Source organism: Falco peregrinus, chromosome 8 (genome assembly GCF_023634155.1).
Source record: "Falco peregrinus isolate bFalPer1 chromosome 8, bFalPer1.pri, whole genome shotgun sequence".
Taxonomy (NCBI): domain Eukaryota; kingdom Metazoa; phylum Chordata; class Aves; order Falconiformes; family Falconidae; genus Falco; species Falco peregrinus.
Genome location: NC_073728.1, coordinates 10611792 through 10630371, shown reverse-complemented (window position 1 = coordinate 10630371; position 18580 = coordinate 10611792). Strand labels below are relative to the sequence as shown.

Genomic DNA, 18580 nt, shown 5'->3' with positions numbered 1-18580 from the left:
GACTGAATATCAAACAGATATATATTAAAGAAACCGCTGAGAGAAAATTTTACTCCACCAAAAAAAGAAAGCAGGGCAAGAGCTGCTTTTACTGCATATCTTCCCATCCCCTGGATCTTGTGCTGGGAAAGTACAAGAAGAAAGGGTTAATCATCCCAGTCTTCTCCTATTGAGACAATTTAAAAAAAAAAAAAAAGCTCTTTTTTGTTTTCCTGCATTTCTGTTCCAATGCCTCCCTTGGGCCATGCCGCCAGCATGCCTAGCATCCCACTCCCTGGATTTTTGCCGGGCCACCCTGCACTACTGCTCTCCCCTGCTGAAGTTTGGGAAGGTGCCAACTCCTCCCTGTGGAGCCTCTCTGCTCCCCGCCGGCAGGAGAGGCTGAGCCTGGGCAGGTAACAGAGAAAACGACAACAGAAGTTTTTGTGTGATTTTAGGGGAGGTGGCACTGCTAAGTGGAAAGGATGCACTTCACAGAGGGATGCAGCTGCTGATGGGATGCATGTATCTATTTCTTCTAACAGGACCAGAGCCCCTCTGAGCGGTGGGAAGCAAGGCTTTCCTACTGCCAATCCTGCATTTTCTTACGAGGAGCCTTGACCAGGCGCGCTGTTAGGGGAGATAACCAAGTGCAATTTCACTGACACCAGGCGGGCACACCTCTCTGCTCAGCAAGGAGCAGGGCCAATAACTATATTTACTTCAGGATGACCCCAACAAATGATGATTAGCAAGTGAAGCTTGCCTGAAAGGGCTTCTAAGAAAACACAACAAAACAAACCAACCAACCAAAAAAAAAAAAACCCAAACATAAAAATGGTTTGTGTGTTCTCTCCCCTGTTGCTCTCTTCCCAATGCATCCTTCCATTCTTCTCACCTTGCCAGGGGAAACCACAGTTTTGTGGGCAAGAGTTATACTCTCCTTTGTATCCAACACACACCCGTGCAGTCATATATAGACAATATACAGGCCGACACATACACACACTAAAAATAACACCAACGTTGTGCTCAGAAGCAACCTGATGCTAAAACAATATGACAGCTGCCATTCGCCTTTCCCAGGCGAACCAAAGGAGGAGTTTAGTGATCCCGACTTGCTGGAAGCCGCTGCAAGTGCTGGGCTCTTACCAGGGGATTAGTAGCTGCCACTAAAGATTACCAAAAGGGGGGACATGGGGTGCCTGTGACATCCCCTGCAGCGGGCCAGAGGGGCCAGCATGGGGACGGATCCAGACCCACAGGATCCCAAAGCCAGCAAGAGCTTGCGCAGCGACGGGCTCTGGTCCACAGGGGGCAAAGGAAAAATGCAAAGTAATGGTGCCAGTGTTCCCTCTCCTGCCTCCCAGCTCATCGGAACTTTCTTGCTATCCCTGCAGAGAGGAAGAGACAGAGAGTCTGCACAGGGGAAGGGGAGGGACCTGCTGATATAAAACCAACACATAATAACCCTAAAGAAGTCGTAGGATTTTTTCAATGCCTCTTATAATTTCAAAAAAATAAAATACCCCAGTGAGAAAGCAATAAAGAAAACCATCCACAGATTTAACAGAAAGAGTTACAAAGATGTACAAAAGTAAATTTCCATCAGTTTTTCTTTCACCAGCTCTCTTAAGGGCCTTTTACGTTTTTCCCTTTTTCCTTGGTATCTACTTCAATTTGCAAGAAAGCCTCCAAATTACTTCAACTCCATAATAAACTGTGACAAATCAAGGACATAAAAAGAATAACAGACTGTAGAGAAGTGGTCTGACTACACTGCACCTCATTATTGTATAAACCTTTCTTTCTTTCTATTAAAATATTTAATCCTTCCAAACCTCTGTCTTTCGCCAATTAGGAGTGCAGCTAACTACACTTTCAGGCAGCAAGAGAAAGACGAGGACCGTACTTCACGCACTCTGCACTGAATAGCTTGCAGTAACACAGGCAATACGCTGTCTGCAAGAACAGCCAGTGAAACTTCAATCTCTTGCTGGTAGCCTGTTCCCTGGTAGTACAGGAGCAACTGCAAGCCAAGGTCAATTCTTTTAATTCCCTTTTTTTTTTTTTTTTTTTTTGGTGGTGGTTTGCTTTTGTTTCCAAGGCATGGAAAGAGAGCTTAGTTATTTCTGCATGGATGCAAGGTGAATGAGGCTGTCGCTTCTCATTGCAGTGCTATTTATTACAGGTCGTTGACATAATACAGCTTCCCCCCCCCCCAGTAGTGCAAAAAAGAAAGCGGGGGAGAGAGTTCTTTAGCATTGTCTCACTCACTTTGTTGATGGGAATATATGAACAGGTTTTATTTATTTATATAGCGATCTGACAATGGAGATGCATCAGCTTGTTTTTAGAGTCTTCCTGCTGAAAAAAGCAAGTTAGTCTGTTATCAGGAGGTTTAGGAATACACACACACACACTAGAAGAAAAGAGTACACATTGGGAAAAGAAACTGCAAGATTAACAAGATGCGCTGATGAAAAAAGGAAAATTTATACTGAAATCAAGGGGGGAGCGGGGGGAGTATTGTAGGCTTGCTCCTGCATGAGCCAGATTCACAGTAAGGAAAGAAATAGGGTAACAAGAAATTAAGGTCCACATCCTCAGCTAGTGTAAATCACCATCATCACTCCAACTCCCCTAGCTGCAGCAGGAGACCCATTCCCAAAAGCCTATCTGGTTTAAGGGTAGCTTCTGGTCTCTCATCAGCAGTTCCTCCCAATTTAATTCATAGTTTCAGATGAAAAGATTTTATAGATCTCTGTTCTGTCTTGAGATGAGTTTGCCTAGAGCTCCAAGCAATAAATTGATGATAAATCAATTTTCCTGCGCTGTGCTTTGTAGTCTGCTTTTTTTCATACAGTGCTGAGAGCTGTGTATAAAATACCAAATTCCTTTTTTTTTTTTAAAGGTAGGCTAATGTCTCTAAAAATCGAGAATATCCACAGCCTATGTTTAAGTCACTAACAGTAAGGCAGAACTGCCTTAATTCACCTCTAATATTTTATTTCCCAGCCAGATTAAGAGACAAGTCAGTCTGTACCAAAGGCTGTGGAAGTTGCAGCGGTGACTCAGGAGGAGGCAGAGTGATGCAAACATGAAATGCCTTTTTGGCTTTTGCAAGCTCCCTGTGGAGCTGGCTTTCACCCCCCAGTGGGATTCAGCCTGACAACCCACGGACCCCACGGTGCTTGTAAGTCACGCAGCCAGCTCTCACCCACAGGACCAGTACATGACTGAAGAGATTGGTCCTGTGTCCTCCTGTACATCAGCTATCACTGCATAACATATTTTAACCCTTCCATTTGTGTTTTCTCGCCGATCAAAAAGAGCATAGTAGCTGCTATGGAGCGAGGATAGCTATTATTTCTTCTGCTGATAATATAATTAGTATTCTAATTTACGCAGTACATCTTCTACCCTTTCCTATCCCAAAATGCTTTATAGATTTATCCCTTTACTCAAAAGGTTGCCCATCCCATGAGCCTGAACAGAAGCCACAAACCAGAAATTCATGCCTTTGGACAGCTCTCAAGTCTTCAGGACCATGTTTCTCAATCCTCAGGGTGCCAACAGCAGAAAGGTGAGCTGGCGGTCACCAACAGCCACAAAAGCCCATTCCAGCAACATCTAAATGCTCCGAGAGGTCCAGCAACACCAACCACACAGCTACTGCCAAAGAGCCACCAGCTCCTGCCCACAAATCCCCTGCCAAGGTCCCACCTCCCCAAAGGCAGGAGGCTGATGGGTCTCTACACAAAGGAATAAAGAAAGTGCCATCACCTGCACTGGAATTTGGAAGGACTGCCTGCATGTCCCACAAAAAGTCAAAGGATTTTTAGCTTTGGAAAGCGTGCCAAGGCAGAGCTCAACGAGCCTCACATACTCTGACACCGCTCCTGGCTGCCGCGTTCAAACATCGTTTCAGGGACAACCCTTCACCTCTATTTTTGGCCACAGCTCGACTACAAACCACACTTTTCTGATGCCATCTCCTTCACCCTCTCAGCTGCATAATACTGATCAAGGCCACTGGGAAGGCACGAGGAAGAGTTTTGCAAGCTCTAGCTTATATACATAGAAGACATGAAAGATGTAAATTTTGCATATGGCAAACTGCAACTCCCTGTTTTTCCTACCTGTAGCCTCCCACGAACACCAATCAAAAGGAATCAAATGTCACACAGGCATAAACAAAATGAAAATACAACATTGGTCATTTTGGAGTTTCGGGCTTGGATCTTTCCACCATTTTTTCAGCAGTTGTGCTAATGCAGCATGGGAAGGAAAGGCAGCTTGGTAGTCCAGCCTCTCTCTTCCAGTTCAATTGCTAAGGCTACCCAACATGCCTGCATTCTTACTTGCTCTCTTTTCTACTGTGTCCCAGCCTCTGAAATTAATAAGCACAGAGTGAATAAACCTCTCATTCAGGAATCAAAAATGACCTTAATACTCTCCTATTTAATCCTTGCCGGGCTCAGCATACCATCACTTTGGGAAGACAACACACTGTGAAACCAAGGTGCCACTTTGCCCTCCAGTGAAAGCATCCACCTCGCGTGCACACTGGGGGACTCCTTGCAGAAAATCCTTTGTTGGGACAGAGCACAGCAGGGGTAGGAGCAGAGACACCATGCAGGGCTGTCAGCTAATGCCTCTCCCACACAGCGGCAGAAGCAGGCCAAGAACAGGGTGGCTGCATCCCCACCTGGATGCTGGAAAGCACTGAGCACAGGTCTGATAACTACTCGAGACAGCTGGTTCTCAAGGAAAGTCAGGCATTTGGGCTCAAACAGCCAGGTTTTAATGAGGAGGTACATGTAAGAAACTGCTTTTGCAACTCACCTACACAGGAGCAACAGGCATTTTTGCACAGGAGCACCCACCTTGGCACAGGCAAGCACGGGGGGGCACAGCTGCTGTTTGAAGCTGCAAGGAAAAACTCCACCCAAAGTACTTAATAAATATATATATATATATATATAAATATATAATTTATAATGCCCACCTGCACTCAACCTCTCTGCCCCAAGTCAAGCTTGCAGGCTTTGCTAGACTGTGGCTTCTCCTGTTCAGAGTCTAAAAAAAAATTCTGGGGTCCCAGACAAATCCTAAAGATTTCTGGCAAATGCACCTTCTCATGAGTGAGAAACTGCCACATCGAGTCCTAAAATGGGCACGTGCAGTATGGATTTGCACAGGTAAGCACAGAGCAGTCGGGTAATGCCTTGGATAGGAACAATCTGGATGGCAGCGTTTCCTTCATCCCGGTCTGGAGAGATGCATAAGCACATGCCTTTCTCTAAAGGCACAAAAAAGTACTCCCTCCTTGGAAACCGTGCCAAATGTTGATAACACATCATCACCACCTATCTCCGGAGGTTAAAGCCTAAACGTATGAGCCAGTGACATAATTATTCTGGTTTGTTTCGTGACGACATTAATTGTCTTTCAGCAATGGCCGCAGAGAGACCAAAAGCCTTCCTCGTGTGAGCACCCAGGGACCACGCCAGGCAAATGACAGCTTGCACTAACTGCAAAGCGGTGACTGTATTTCTACAGCTTCTTCAGTACAAGAATTCAAAGCCATAGCTGAAAAGAAGTATATTGGCAGCACACCTGACAAAAATAAGGCAAAAAAAATAATTCTGAAGTGCATGTATGTGTAAATATGCATATAAATATAGAAATCAAACAATTGCTTCTGCCATTGCAAAAGCATCACATTACAGGTTTTCAAAACAGTAAATTCCAGAGGAATGAGGTTGTGTGCATGTTAGTAGGTCTTAAATTTAATACACGCTCACAGGTGTAACACACACACACATCCCCTCCGTGGCCCTTTCAGCAACTGTCAGAGATTCGTGACAGATGCAGGCACAAGGCCACAGCAAAAGCAGAACCCAAATGCGCTAGGCTTACTCAGGAGAGCCCAGCGCTTGCTTTCTGCTTAGCTCCCAACTTGTACAAGGGTGGATACCTCACACCACCCCTCGGCGTCACAGATACCTCACACCACTCCTCAGCGTCACATCTTTCTTTCAATCTTAGTCTATAAATTAGTAAGCCTTTGACACATGGGCTACCCACCGTACACCTCCCCACTGCTGCGCTTGCGTGCGTTACACCCATAACATTACTGGCCTCGCCTGCTATGTTATTGGCAGTCCATCACAGGAGGACTGTAAGAATGGCACTCTGCAACCGTGGAAGACAGTAGTATCCCTACTAGCAGGAGGCAGCCACAGCTGCTGATGGCCAAACACAGCAGCACACTTGGTGCTAGCTCACCTGCAGCTAGCTGAAAGTGCTTGCCTCCACAGCTTCGCTGTTCAGCCTGCCACCTGCTCACTAAACACCTCCACATAGCTGCAAGTGGCTTTTGGTTTTCCGTATTTTATTTAACCGGTGCTTATCTGTACCAATCGGGCTAAGCCTTTAGCACAGTAATGAACTACTGTGCCACCACCTGTGTTGTGGGAGCATTTCTCATCAGATGCTCATTGGGGTTGTTTTTTTTTCCCCATGGGAAGTGTAGTGATACATATTAAATTTCAGATGGAAAAGACACTTTTCTTTGGTTCCAGCAGCTTGTTACTGACATTTATGGGAAGACAAAATCCACAACGCATTTAAAGGGAGGACACCGATGGAAGGGGAAGGTGTGACACAACACAGCCCTCTCGAGAAAGCTGTGTTTTCTACCATGAATATTCAAAGCCCAATTTGCAAAATTGGTTAACTTTGCATGCAAATGGACAGTTACACATCTAACTGACCATTTATGCAAGCAATTACACGGGCGATTACCTGATTGCATAATTGTGTGGGTCTAATTTTGAAATTGGGTCTTAGCATTTTCTGTTGAACACAAGTGCTATATTTAGTAAATAGATATTGAGTCATTTTGAAGCAAAGTCATCCAGACCTACTGACTCAAAACCAAATATTGACAAAACATGCCGAAATGTGTATTTACCAAAAAAAGAGCATCATGTAACCCTAGCATAAAGGAGCACGTGCCTACCAAACTGTGCCAAGCCACAAGTTTCTCTCCTGAAACTTCTAGTCCTTTAAATTGCAATTGACAGCAAAATGTGTAGTAAATGTAGGCACACATATCTGTACAAACATGCCAGGTATCTTCATCAGAAACACTGGCAGGTTGCTTACTGTAATTTTTTCAAAGGAAGACTTGTTCTGGGGCATTCCTGCTGCTGAGGTTGTATTCTAGGGAGGAAAATCAAAGTCAAAGCACATGAAAAGAAACCTACTATTAGCAAGCCAGTCAGCAGCTCGTGAGTGTGGTTTCATCAAACCCTGAAGATCAGGGAAAATTCAGGCTTTGAATTATGAGGTGGCACAGGTTTTTCACATGTGATCCAAGCAGTTAATGTCCCAAGGCTTTGCATTGCTGACCTCTAAGGAGAGGTTTCCATGTAAAGTTAATCATCCTCAAGTATTTTCAGCCAATCATAAGGAGTATTTCTCTTTTATGGAATAATCCTGAAGACTATCAATTTTCCTGTGAATGTCATCCACAAGTCTCTATTTCACATGTCAACCAAAAGCTCCTTAATATTAGCTGTCAGAGTATTGCCAAATACCCGTTTTCTGCGTGGATGATGCATTAAATTTAAGATGCTTCTTGCTACTGTGGGCAAAGCAATACAGCAATTGCCAGGCTATTTCTGACTTACAAATCCATAAGTAATCATATTGTTGGAAAACCAAACTTGGTGGGAAAGAAATGAAGCAGTGTTAAAAAACAAAGACCATTGCCAAGGTAGTAACTGCCAGCTCCCTTGGGATACACGTCTGTGGAAAGACCTGATAGCACAGCCCTTGAGCCATACCTACATTTGCAGAGACCTGGGGACAAGCAACTCCAATGCCCTCAAGCCATCACACCTACATTAGACCACAGAGAGGATCTGAGGTACCGATTGCTCCTCTCTCTGCCCTTCCCTGGTACTTCGGTACCTGCTGTTTATGTTTATTTCCACCACATCTCTGCATGCCCCTAAGGCCCTGTATTACTTGGCACCCAGATACACCCTTCTCAACATTACTAAGTCGGGCTCACATGAAGTGAGCAGTAATGCTGTTCCAGCACCTCATACTGTTAACTCCCAAGGAAAGCCTTATTTTTCCTGGCAAAATAAGCCTCTGAGCCTGTGCCACCAAATTAGCAGGGATTTTATTACAGGTATTTCTAGAAACACAGGCATGCTCCAGTTCATATGAGCTCTCAGAGAATTTAATCAACAACTGGTTTAAGAAACACACATAAGATAAGCTTCAGTGATCTTCGACATGTTTTGCAAGAATTAGCTGGGATCCAAAAACCCCTGGCACTTTGGCTCACATCAGTACTACCCAAATCGAAAAGCAACAGCCCAGGTAGCAGTGCATCCCTCCTGCTCGCCTGGCACTGCTCCCGCGCTCATCCCCCAAGAGCCCACGGCAGCACTGCCGCCAGAAAGTGCTCAAACACCATCCATGCCCAGGGGAGATGCTGCCATCGTTAAGGCCCAGCACAAAACATAAAAATCTTATGTTGACTTCAGAAGGTAACACAAATTTAAACCTGACAGGGGCAACCCAGTGCCAAAACTCCCCCCAAAGGGAGAAACCAGTCACGAGTGAGCCAATAAGGATGCTCTTAAAACACTGATGTCATGAACATACTGGCAGTTCATGGCATTTTGTCACACCATTGCAAAAAACAGCCAGGTTAGACCCAAAAACCCAAATAGAAACAGGTATCACAACAATTCTTGCATAATCTAGGACAATTTAGACACTTCAACCCCAGGAAAAGCCTGGGGTTGATAGCGTTTGGAGCAGAAGCTTTCTGCCCAAATGGACAGGATACATCTGGGACAGACAGGACCTACAGAAATCACGCACCCTTTTGTGGCCTTTACTTGGAGAAAGCTACTACTCACAATGCTCTTTTCTCATTTCTATGGGCCTTCAGCAAGACTGAGATCATTCAGGTTGACAGCAAAAGTTTGGCAAAACCATTTTCCACTATCAAAGGACACCTACCCAGTAATTGCTCCACTGTATCATGAGGCCTAACCCCTATATTTTAATGCCTTAACCACACGTCATAGCAGCAATTGGACTAAAGCTATTAAGAGTCTTAATAAACCCATGTTTCCATCTCTAAAGTCACCAGCGATTTTTGCCAGACATTGCAAAACCATAAGTCAGCCAGTCCCTACATAAAATCTTACAAATGAGTTAAAAACCATGACTTGTAAAAACCTCTTGGACGACTTCCCCCATTTATTAAGCTACAGGAGTTTTAACTTTTCCCTGCACGCAGAGCAGCTAAAGATGCTTTTTCGTCTTTATGTGAAGACTGATCTCATGACTCCAGGATCTTGGGATAAAATTAACATGAAGAAATTCGTGGCCAACAACACTGTGTGAATCTATTTGTAAATCTTAAAATATAAAAAAAAATAATTCTCCTCCTGTCCCCGATCTTTAGTTAGTACAAGAAAGCAAATGCTAATAAAAGGCTATTTAAGAATCTTTTTTATTAAAGGTTTGAGCTGCACACTGAAACCCTTGGACAAACAGAAACACTCAGTACAGACCTGATTTTGTTTCTGAGAAGTTGGACTGAGCCACAGAAAATGTAAAGCATTGCTACAGTTGTTAGCAACTACAGAAACACCCCCTACTACCCTGCACTGCAGGAACTGCATTATCAACACAGCAGCTGCTTGTTATATCGTGATATAACGAGGTTTCACAGTGACACATGAAGCAACACTAGAAGCAAACCTAGCCCATGACTTCAGTGTGTTATTCAGCACAAGGGCAATGTAAATGCTGTGAAAGTTACTGCCACTATTCATAAACTCTAATAATATTACATTTTTCTAATATAATCTTCCCAATACGAAGTACAGCCCCAGGTGACACCAGGGCTGCACGGCTGTGTGAGCCGGCAGCAGTTTTAAACATGTTGCACAAAAGAACCCAAACGTGCAAGATTTTAACAACAGCTCAAAACTCCAGGAGACAAAGTGAAATCCTCCGCATGGAGAAAGCCAGGGAGAAACTCGCAGCGCTGGCACAAAAGTCCTTCTTCAGGCTCAAGGAGCAGACAAAAGGCGGGAGAAAAGCTGTGGTGGCTTTACTTTTGTTTTGGAAAATTTCAGTTTTCTCTTAATGGGGTATTAATTCCCTTGTTCCTGTGAGCTCCATGGGCTCAGGGGGGCAATGACTCCCACTGTACGTCGCCAAAGCCCCTGACAGAATCGGGTCCCCAGGCGTTTCATCAGGACCCTGCAACGAGCAACTGAGTCTGCTTGCAGAGGGTGTGAAATAGCAGGGATCGGATCTCAGTTCGCCAAACAAAATTAGCTGCACACCATTCTGTTTGCGTATCGGTTTCTCCCACTCACGATGTGCTAATTCAGGCAATCGCTGCAGTACATACAGATAGAGTAATAAAAGAGGCTTTCAAATAAAGCCACCATATACCTTATTTTTGCCTCCTTCCTACACAATTCCATGGCTTTTTCCACACACTCCAATGCGTACATCATCTGAACATTATTAATAGCTACTAAAGATTATTATCTGCCTAGCAATCACTTCAGCTTCCTACTTAATGGCAAGTACAATTTTAGAGCATCAAATATATCAACAGGGACAATGGTTGCTAAATTTGAAGTCAACAACAACTGGAAAACGTTAGCTACTTCACTGGTATTTTTACACGTTACAGAAATATCTCTTGAAATAAATGAGCCCTTTTTATCCTTTCAAAGACATAATAAAATAATACTGAATTCTAAATACTGTCACATTTCCTCAGCAAACAGCAATTTAAATTTAGATATATACATTTTTACTGCCAAAGATAATGAGCAAGAATATCCACAATTCAACTTTGCATAGTGGATTGGATAAAAAAAAAATAAATCTTCAAGTGATTGTTGGATGGCGGCTGCAGTGCAGCCGATAAACTGTCACCAGGATATGGACAGTTTTGGAAAAGGGGTTAAAGCAAAATAACTCTTACAAACAAATTATTATCGTTGCATCTGGCTGCGATGCTAACCTTAAAAGATTACTAAAATATTCCATTAGCATACTAACCATGGCACATAAACTTTTATGCCTAAAATGTTCAATATTTCAACGTAATTTCAATTAATGGAAATTGAACATTAGGATATGTATCAAGTTAAGTGTGATGATTTTTCTTCCTGTCCATGCACCACAGCAGTTCCATGCTGCCAGTGCTGGCTCCCACCACAGAAGCTACATCCACAGGAGAAGGTCCTCAGCAGCTCACTGGGGTTGAAGCGAGCAAAATGCCACCACAGATCTCTTCCTGTCATGTTCAGCTCTGTGCATCGAGGTTATTTAAGTGCATGCTTAAATGTACAGCATGCAAGCAGGTCTGCAGCTGCAAGCACAAGCGAGAGGTGCCTGCCCCACAGGAGATGCTTTCTTGGGAAAGCAGGACACAAAGGTGTGGAAGCACCATTTGGAGGGGCCCGGAGGAGCAGCAGTGGTCAAGCCATGCCAAAAGTCAGTAGGACAGGGACCGGTTTCAGAACTTTACCCGGTGAATCATCACCACCCCCAGGCACAAGAGTGACGGGGCGATGCTACAGCCAAGCCTGCATCACCATTTCAGTTTTGGCTTTTCTCAACTTATTCCAACACAACTTTGTTCAGAAAGGGTGTTGGGGGGTTTGGGTTTTGTTGTTGTTGTTTTAGGTTTTTCTGTTTTTGTTTTTTTTTTTTGTTCTTCACGCTATGCAAGGTTTTCCCCCTCCCACTGACTCAACCCCTTTCCCTCATGAATTATAATGCCACAAGACTGGGGGGAGGGGGGGTGGGGGGAGGAAGTGTAAGAAAAAGAAAAAACAAACAAAAAAAAGAGAGGGGTCAGGTATCACAACACTTAATACACATTTATTAGGCAGTTTAGTCAAGCAGCTGGAGGCAAAGGGTCAGATACTGTCCTGCAGCGCCAGAGTAGCCTCTCCACATGAATTTAAAACCAGTCAGCAGCATGTCCCACAGCTCAGCATCCCAACTAGCCACGCTGGAGGCACAGCCTGGGATGGAAACCTGCCTGCCATGGGCCAGCACAGCCCCTGGTCCCACAGCCAGCACAGGGCTGGGCTCTGCCCGGGGGCCTGTGACCTTCCCAAGTCCTGCCCAGCCTCATTTCCCTGACTTCCTTAGTCTCCCAGTCGCACTGATGGTTTGGTGCACACTCCAAAAAACAGAGGCACTGAGGGTTGTGTCAGATAGGTGGCCACCCCACACACAGGCAGGGAGAGAAGAGGCTCCCCACATTCAGTGGAGTGGGTCAATGGTGCTGGAGGTGAGGGTGCATCAGCACCACACTCTGCTGACCCCCAGGGAGGAAGGATTCGCCCCTCCCTGGCATCAGCCACAGGCTGGTCCCCAAGACCAGTGCCACCCAGATGGGTTTTTGGAAGATTTCCATAAGCTCAGCACCAGCTGGTGATGAGATACAGGAGTCATGTCAACATGTGACAAGAGCCCACACTGCAATGATGATTTGTTAGGAAAAGATTAAGAAAGATCAAGTTATAAATGCCCATTAAGTTACTATATGCCTAGCTGCAGAGATCATCAGGAGAAAGAGGAACCAAACACAAAATGGGTATATCTTAGAAATCTCTACAGAAGACTTTTGCAGAAACAGCATACAATGACTGATCACTTTTTATAGCTCTGAAAAGAACCGCATCCACTATGAGTTTGGGGCTTACTTTCCCATTTATTTCTTTTATTTACCCACCTCCTCCTTTGTCAGGAGCTAGATTTTAGAGGCTTCAGGCATGGAAACAAAAAGCAGTTACCACTGGAAAACAAAAATACTTCCCAATACTCTTACAGTATGAATTTCTATTCCTCGTATGTATCTATATTCTTGGTATTCTTACAGTAAAGTTTATAGTGCGACTACTGTGTGCTCCTGTAGTTTGAATTACAGACTTTGGTGTTCAAATGCCTGCCAGTATCAGAGCCTCAGGTATCACTGATGCACAAGCAAATACCCATCAGTCCCAGACCTCGCATCCCTTTTTTGCACAGTGGGAAGAAGGACAAGATTCCCCAGTAGGCTGAGTTAAAAAAAAAAAAAAAAAAAAAAAGGATATATATATATAGCAGCAGCTGTTCAAAAACTTCAGAAGGCTTGGCATGTGCCCGTATGCCCAGCAGCAGTAGCGGACAGTGTAGAAATGAAACCATTTATCACGTGGACACACAGCTCATCCCAGGGAAGCTGCCACCGAGCACAGCTTAAACTGTTCGTCCAAAGCAAGAAGTCACTAAGCAAACATTAACTAAAGTTGCTGAAATGATGAATCTTTCTGGCAGACTCCAGTACTCCCGTGGGATAGCTCAGCTTCAGCTACGTGGGCACACATAAAATCTACCAGCAGCCTGCGCTTGTTTGCAAAAGGAAAACCTTTAAGTCAGTGAAAACAAGAGCCTGTCGCATACCCCGAGGATTTGTCGGCACATGTGTGACACACAGGAAACAGTCCAGCCACGGCCACCTCCTCCTGCCTTCACTCTTGCCAGAGAAAAAAGTCAGTCCCAGGAGCAAGCCCCCACTCCTTTACCAGCAAAATTGCCTCAGTGCATGGGGAGCATGCAGAGTCCAGGGGGGCACACCTGTCTCAGCTGCTCCTACAGAGCTGCCATCACTTACCAGTACACTTTAAGAGCGTAAGTGTCTGGTGGCACAACGTTAAACCCCTATCCCTGCAGGCAGGACACAAAGCAAGTTTAGAAGCTCCAGGGAACCATCATATTGCCCCATACCAAGCACCAAGTACCAGCTCACCCTTACTGTCTTAAAGAAATCAGGAAGGGGAGGGAAAAATCCAGCACCCCATGGGCTACACTGCCCTTTTGATCAAGTGCATATATTGTAGAAGGACCATCTAATCTGAGTTAATGGTGCTGAGCAACAATATATCTCATTTTTATTTTCCCAGCTTGCCACCATTTACTACACTATTGAGAGCATGCACTTTGTTCCCAGTTTGAACTTGTTCACCTTCAGTAGCCAGCCATCAGCCTGGCTGTGACTTACTGATTAGCTTAACAAGTCCTGTAGAATATATGCCTAGAAAGTCACTCCTGGTTTTAAGCACCTCTGAGTACGATCAAATAATCCTTAACTCCTCCTTGAAGTCACCCGAGTTGCTTTAGTTACTCATTTGAAGCACTTCATAGTGTTCCAAGTTACTCCCAGCGCGTTATTACACCTCCCCTACCCTGCAAGCGAAGGCATGGGAGACAGGGACAGGACGGATGATTCCCTGCACCCCCCTTCCCCTCTAGGCACCCAAAAAGCTGCTCCCCGGCCCGGGAGAGGGGTGCCGAGCAGGACCAGAGCCTGGGAAATCGCATCTCCGACTCCGGGCTGCGCGTCCCGCTGCCTGGGAGCTCCTGGGGGCTGCTGCCACCTAGAGATGCTCACGCAGCACGGCTGCAGGCACGCCGCCCCGCACGCCGCCCCGCACGCCGCCCCGCACCCGCAGCAAAGGCGCACAACCCACGCCGAGCAGCTCACCAGCTCTGCCAGCGACTCCCTAAAGATGTTTTTCCATAAAGCCTCTGACCACGGGCATGCTCTTGATGGCAGGCTGTGCTTGCACATACAGCGCGAGTGAACTTGCTGTGGTTTGTTTAAATTTACTTTATTAAAAAAAAAAAAAAAAAAACAAACAAAAAACAAACCCAAAACACTGACATGCCCTGAAAACTGGAAGAAAACATTTAGTTAAATTAAGGACTGTGGCTAATTCCCTGCTATAAAACTGAGGGCATGTTTCAGAACAACTCAGCGTCACAAATTAAGGTCAGGAGTGCAGAGCAGCACCCGCAGGGTGCTGGGCCCTCCAGGCCGGGCTCCCAAGGGAACAAGGGTGGCTTTCCCTGCTACGCATCCAGGATCTGAAGGGCTTCTCCCTTAGTGAGCTGCTAATGCCAAGTCTCATTTAGTTTACTCATAGGCATGTATTTCAGGTCCTTATTATTACTGTTTTCATGCTAATTACAAACACAGCTCTTAGTGCCAAAATCCATACACATACACATCAATTACCATCTCTTAAAAAAAAAGAAAGTCACAACTAAGTCACTCGGGCACTTTGCAGTGCCAGTATCAGCAGGGCGGGTGCATACACACAGGCTGCATGGTGCAACCCAGTGCCAAAGCTGCCCCAGGCTCCCTGGGGATGCCCCGAACATCAGGGCCAGACTCAGTCTCTTCTGCCCTGCAGCAGGGCTGGCTCGCAGTGCGGGGGACACAGGCGGACAGTGGCAGCCTGCCCTGGCTACCACGCTGAAACCTTCCCGCAGACCCCCCACACCACAGCCCTGAAGCTGACATGCATGAGGGGGAGCAGGACTCCCAGAGGGATGCAGGTCCACAACAGCGCCCGATCCCCTTTGGTAGAAGTGTTGAGACGGGACGTCCCCTTTGCAGCAACTGAGTCATCTGATGGCAGTTCCAGGCTGAAACTCCCAGTCAATATTTATCGTGCCTTTGCAAAGGCACTCGGAGCTCAGCCTAATTTTAACCATCAAATAGACATCGTGGCGGAATAAGCGGGAGAGGTGCCAAGGAGGGCTCCTGCAAAGGAGAGGAGCTGCATCTCTCTGAAGGCATGTGGCATGTCCCATCCGACACAGCCCAGAGAGGAGCAGCAGCATGAAATTAAAGCCTGCCCATACATCAGCTTGAACATGTTCCTCTCTGGAAAAAAACAAACAACAAAACCCACCAAACAGAAAAAAACCAAAACCAAACAAAACACCACTGCAAAAATATTTGGAGTACAATTAATTTCTCAGAGCAGTTGAATACTTGAAACAGCACTAAGTTAATTTGGCTGTAATTATTTAACAACTCAACAGCCCCATATATCAGAAAAGGGAGTTAATTTATCAGCTATTTCCAAGCAGAACAAAGACTCGCCAGCTTCCAGGTAACAGTCCAAGCCGTTTGGCTCATGTGACCTGGCTGATCTGTGCACTGCAAACATTATATGATCAAGCATGGAGACAGAAGAAATGGAAAAAAACCCCAATGTATCACATATTCACATCTTAACCAACAGACACAGGATAATGAAATAAAAAGTTTGGCCAACAGCTCGCCTGCACGAGCAAAAACATCATCATCTCCCTTGACGCACTGAAAATGAAGGCGGCAGCCAGAGCCGCATCCCAATGCCTCCACAAGCTAGGAGAGCCCAAATTCTTGGGGGTCCTACACTTGCCCATCAAGGCTCACCTGTCCAGCCTGCCTTGCTATTTCAGTGAGTGCCAAGCAGCAGGAGTCAATCATTAACAGCTGCCATTGCCCACAGCAGCACCCAAGCCCCTCCAAATGGAAAACGTCACTCCAACTCCCTTATTTTACTAAACAGATTTTCTTTTTTGCACAGTGCAGGGCATAGAGGCTTTTCTGCAGCACAGATCCAGGAGGGTTCCCAAGAGGCAACAGGAAGGCAGGTGAGCAACCCTGGACAGATGCCTTTTATTTTCACTGGGGTATAAATCCAGCAGGGGAGCATCTCTGCGATCATCCACTCCAACAGCCATGTCTGAGCGGCGGGGAAGAAGGGCTGGAGAGCCCCGGAGCGGCCCAGCGGGGATGGCTGCTGCCCGAAATCAGGGCAGGCTACGGGGAAAGTCTGAGACAGAAAAGTACCAAGTAGGGGAAGAGACAGGCTGCGTGTAAAGAAGGTGGCAGGCAAAAAGGTACAGCAAAGCAGAGCTTGTGAAACAAGGAATGCAATGCTCCCTCAGCTGGGATTTACCGATTCAAACCGCAGAAAAAGAAAACGTAAGAGAAAGCAGCAGCAGCAGCCCAGCGTTTCACCCCTCCTGATCTCAAGGATTAGGAAACGATCACACGCAGAAAAAGTAAACTGTGCAACTGCGCACGAAGATCAAAAGCTGCCTGCGAAGCCTAACCAGGCAAGCAAAGCCGGGACACGCTTTTTCCACTTCTCATCAAACAAATCATCTCAGTTACATAAAGCCCCAAAATACAAACTGAATTGTGAGAACGAGGAGCTGTTGTATCAATACCGCCCAAACATCATAAATTTTGCATCACCGAGGAGGGGTGGGGGGGGTGGGGAAGTTACAATGATTGAAGAGGTTTCCTTTTAATGTTTTATTCACAGCAAAGGCTCCCGAGCAGCGCGATGCAGCGGGCGGCGATCCCGGTGCCCTCCCTGGGCGACTACACCGGCACAGCCCCGTACTACGGCGGCGGAGAACGCTGCTCCGATGCCAAAGGAGGAAGGGGAAAAAAAATAATAAACCCAACGGAATATTTTTAAAGCCAATGCCGCAAGTTCTCCTCCAGAAAGTTAAAAAATCGGGGCCGATCCTGCGGAGGAAAACGCTCTTTTTCTGGCTTGAACTTCCGAGCCACCTGCTCGTTTTCCTCCGTGCGCAAACGCGCTCGGAGCGGTGTTTATGTTTGGACACACCGCATCGATACAGTGTATACATGTACGGGGACGGCTTCCTCCCCTGCCCGGCGCAGCGCGAAGTTTCGGAGCGCGCAGCCCCGTCGGGGCGGCAGCGGCACCTGCGCCGCGGCCGGCGGCGGGGCCGGGAGAGAGGGGAGGGGACGGGAGGGGGCCCCGCAGCCCGGACAGCCGCCACCCGAGCGGGGACACCCGCCAGCCGCCGCCGGGAACGGGCAGCTGCTCCGCGGGGGGGACCCCGCGGCGGACCCCCGGCCCGCCGCCGTTTGCAGCGACACCGGCACGGCCGCCGCCGGTGCGGGGGAGATCCGCGGCCGCCGGCTCCGCTCCGCCGCGCGGCGGTGCCCGCAGGGGCTCGTCCCCGCCGGCCGCGCGGGACGCGAACAAACTCCCGCAGCCGGCGCAGGGGACGGCGACCCTCCGCCGGGAGAAGTTGCCGGCAGGGCGCCGCGCCGCCGGCCCCGCCGCCCCCTTTCCGCCCCGCTCCGCGCACCGTGCCGCTCACCCACCTGCCTGCGCCGCCGCGGCGGCCCGCGGGGCCCCGGCCGCCGCCGCCAGCACGCAGCAGCTCCACCACAGCAGCCCCCCGGCCGCCGCCGGCATCGCGCCGCCGCTGCCTCAGCGCCGCCGCCTCAGCGCCGCCATCCCCCGCGCAGCCTCCGCGCTGCCGCCGCCGCCGCCGCCGGCTCCCAAAAGTTGCCGCCGCCGAGCCGCCGCCCCCAGCGCCGCCCCTCCGCGGGCGCGCCGCGGCGCCGACGGGGCGGCCGCCACTGCCGGGCGCGGGGCGCTGCGCCGCCAGCACGCGCGGAGCGGCGCGGAGCGGCGGGAGCGGGAGGAGGAGGAGGAGGAGGAGGGAGGAGCGGCGGGACGGAGCGAGGGGGCGGGCGGCGGGCGGGAGCCGGCGCCGCGCGGGACCGCCCCGCCCCGCGCCGCGCCGCGCCGCGCGCGCGTGTGTCTGTGTGTATGTGTGTGTGCGCCCGCACCGCCGCTCCGCTCCGCTCCGCTCCGCACCTGCGGGGGCGCGCGCCCGCGATCCCGCCCGCCCC

At 48.0% G+C, this 18580-nt stretch overlaps 1 protein-coding gene across 3 annotated transcripts in view; it reads right to left on the bottom strand.

Moving 5' to 3' along the window:
• Positions 1–18322, bottom strand: part of ERBB4 (erb-b2 receptor tyrosine kinase 4) — a 643185-nt gene extending 624863 nt beyond the window's left edge. For all 3 annotated transcript variants that reach the window (XM_055812936.1, XM_055812934.1, XM_055812935.1), the window contains exon 1: positions 18044–18322. In XM_055812936.1, the coding sequence (XP_055668911.1) occupies positions 18044–18137 (94 nt within the window). In that variant the 5' untranslated portion in view covers positions 18138–18322. The remainder of the gene's footprint in view (positions 1–18043) is intronic.
• Positions 18323–18580: the final 258 nt, after the last annotated feature.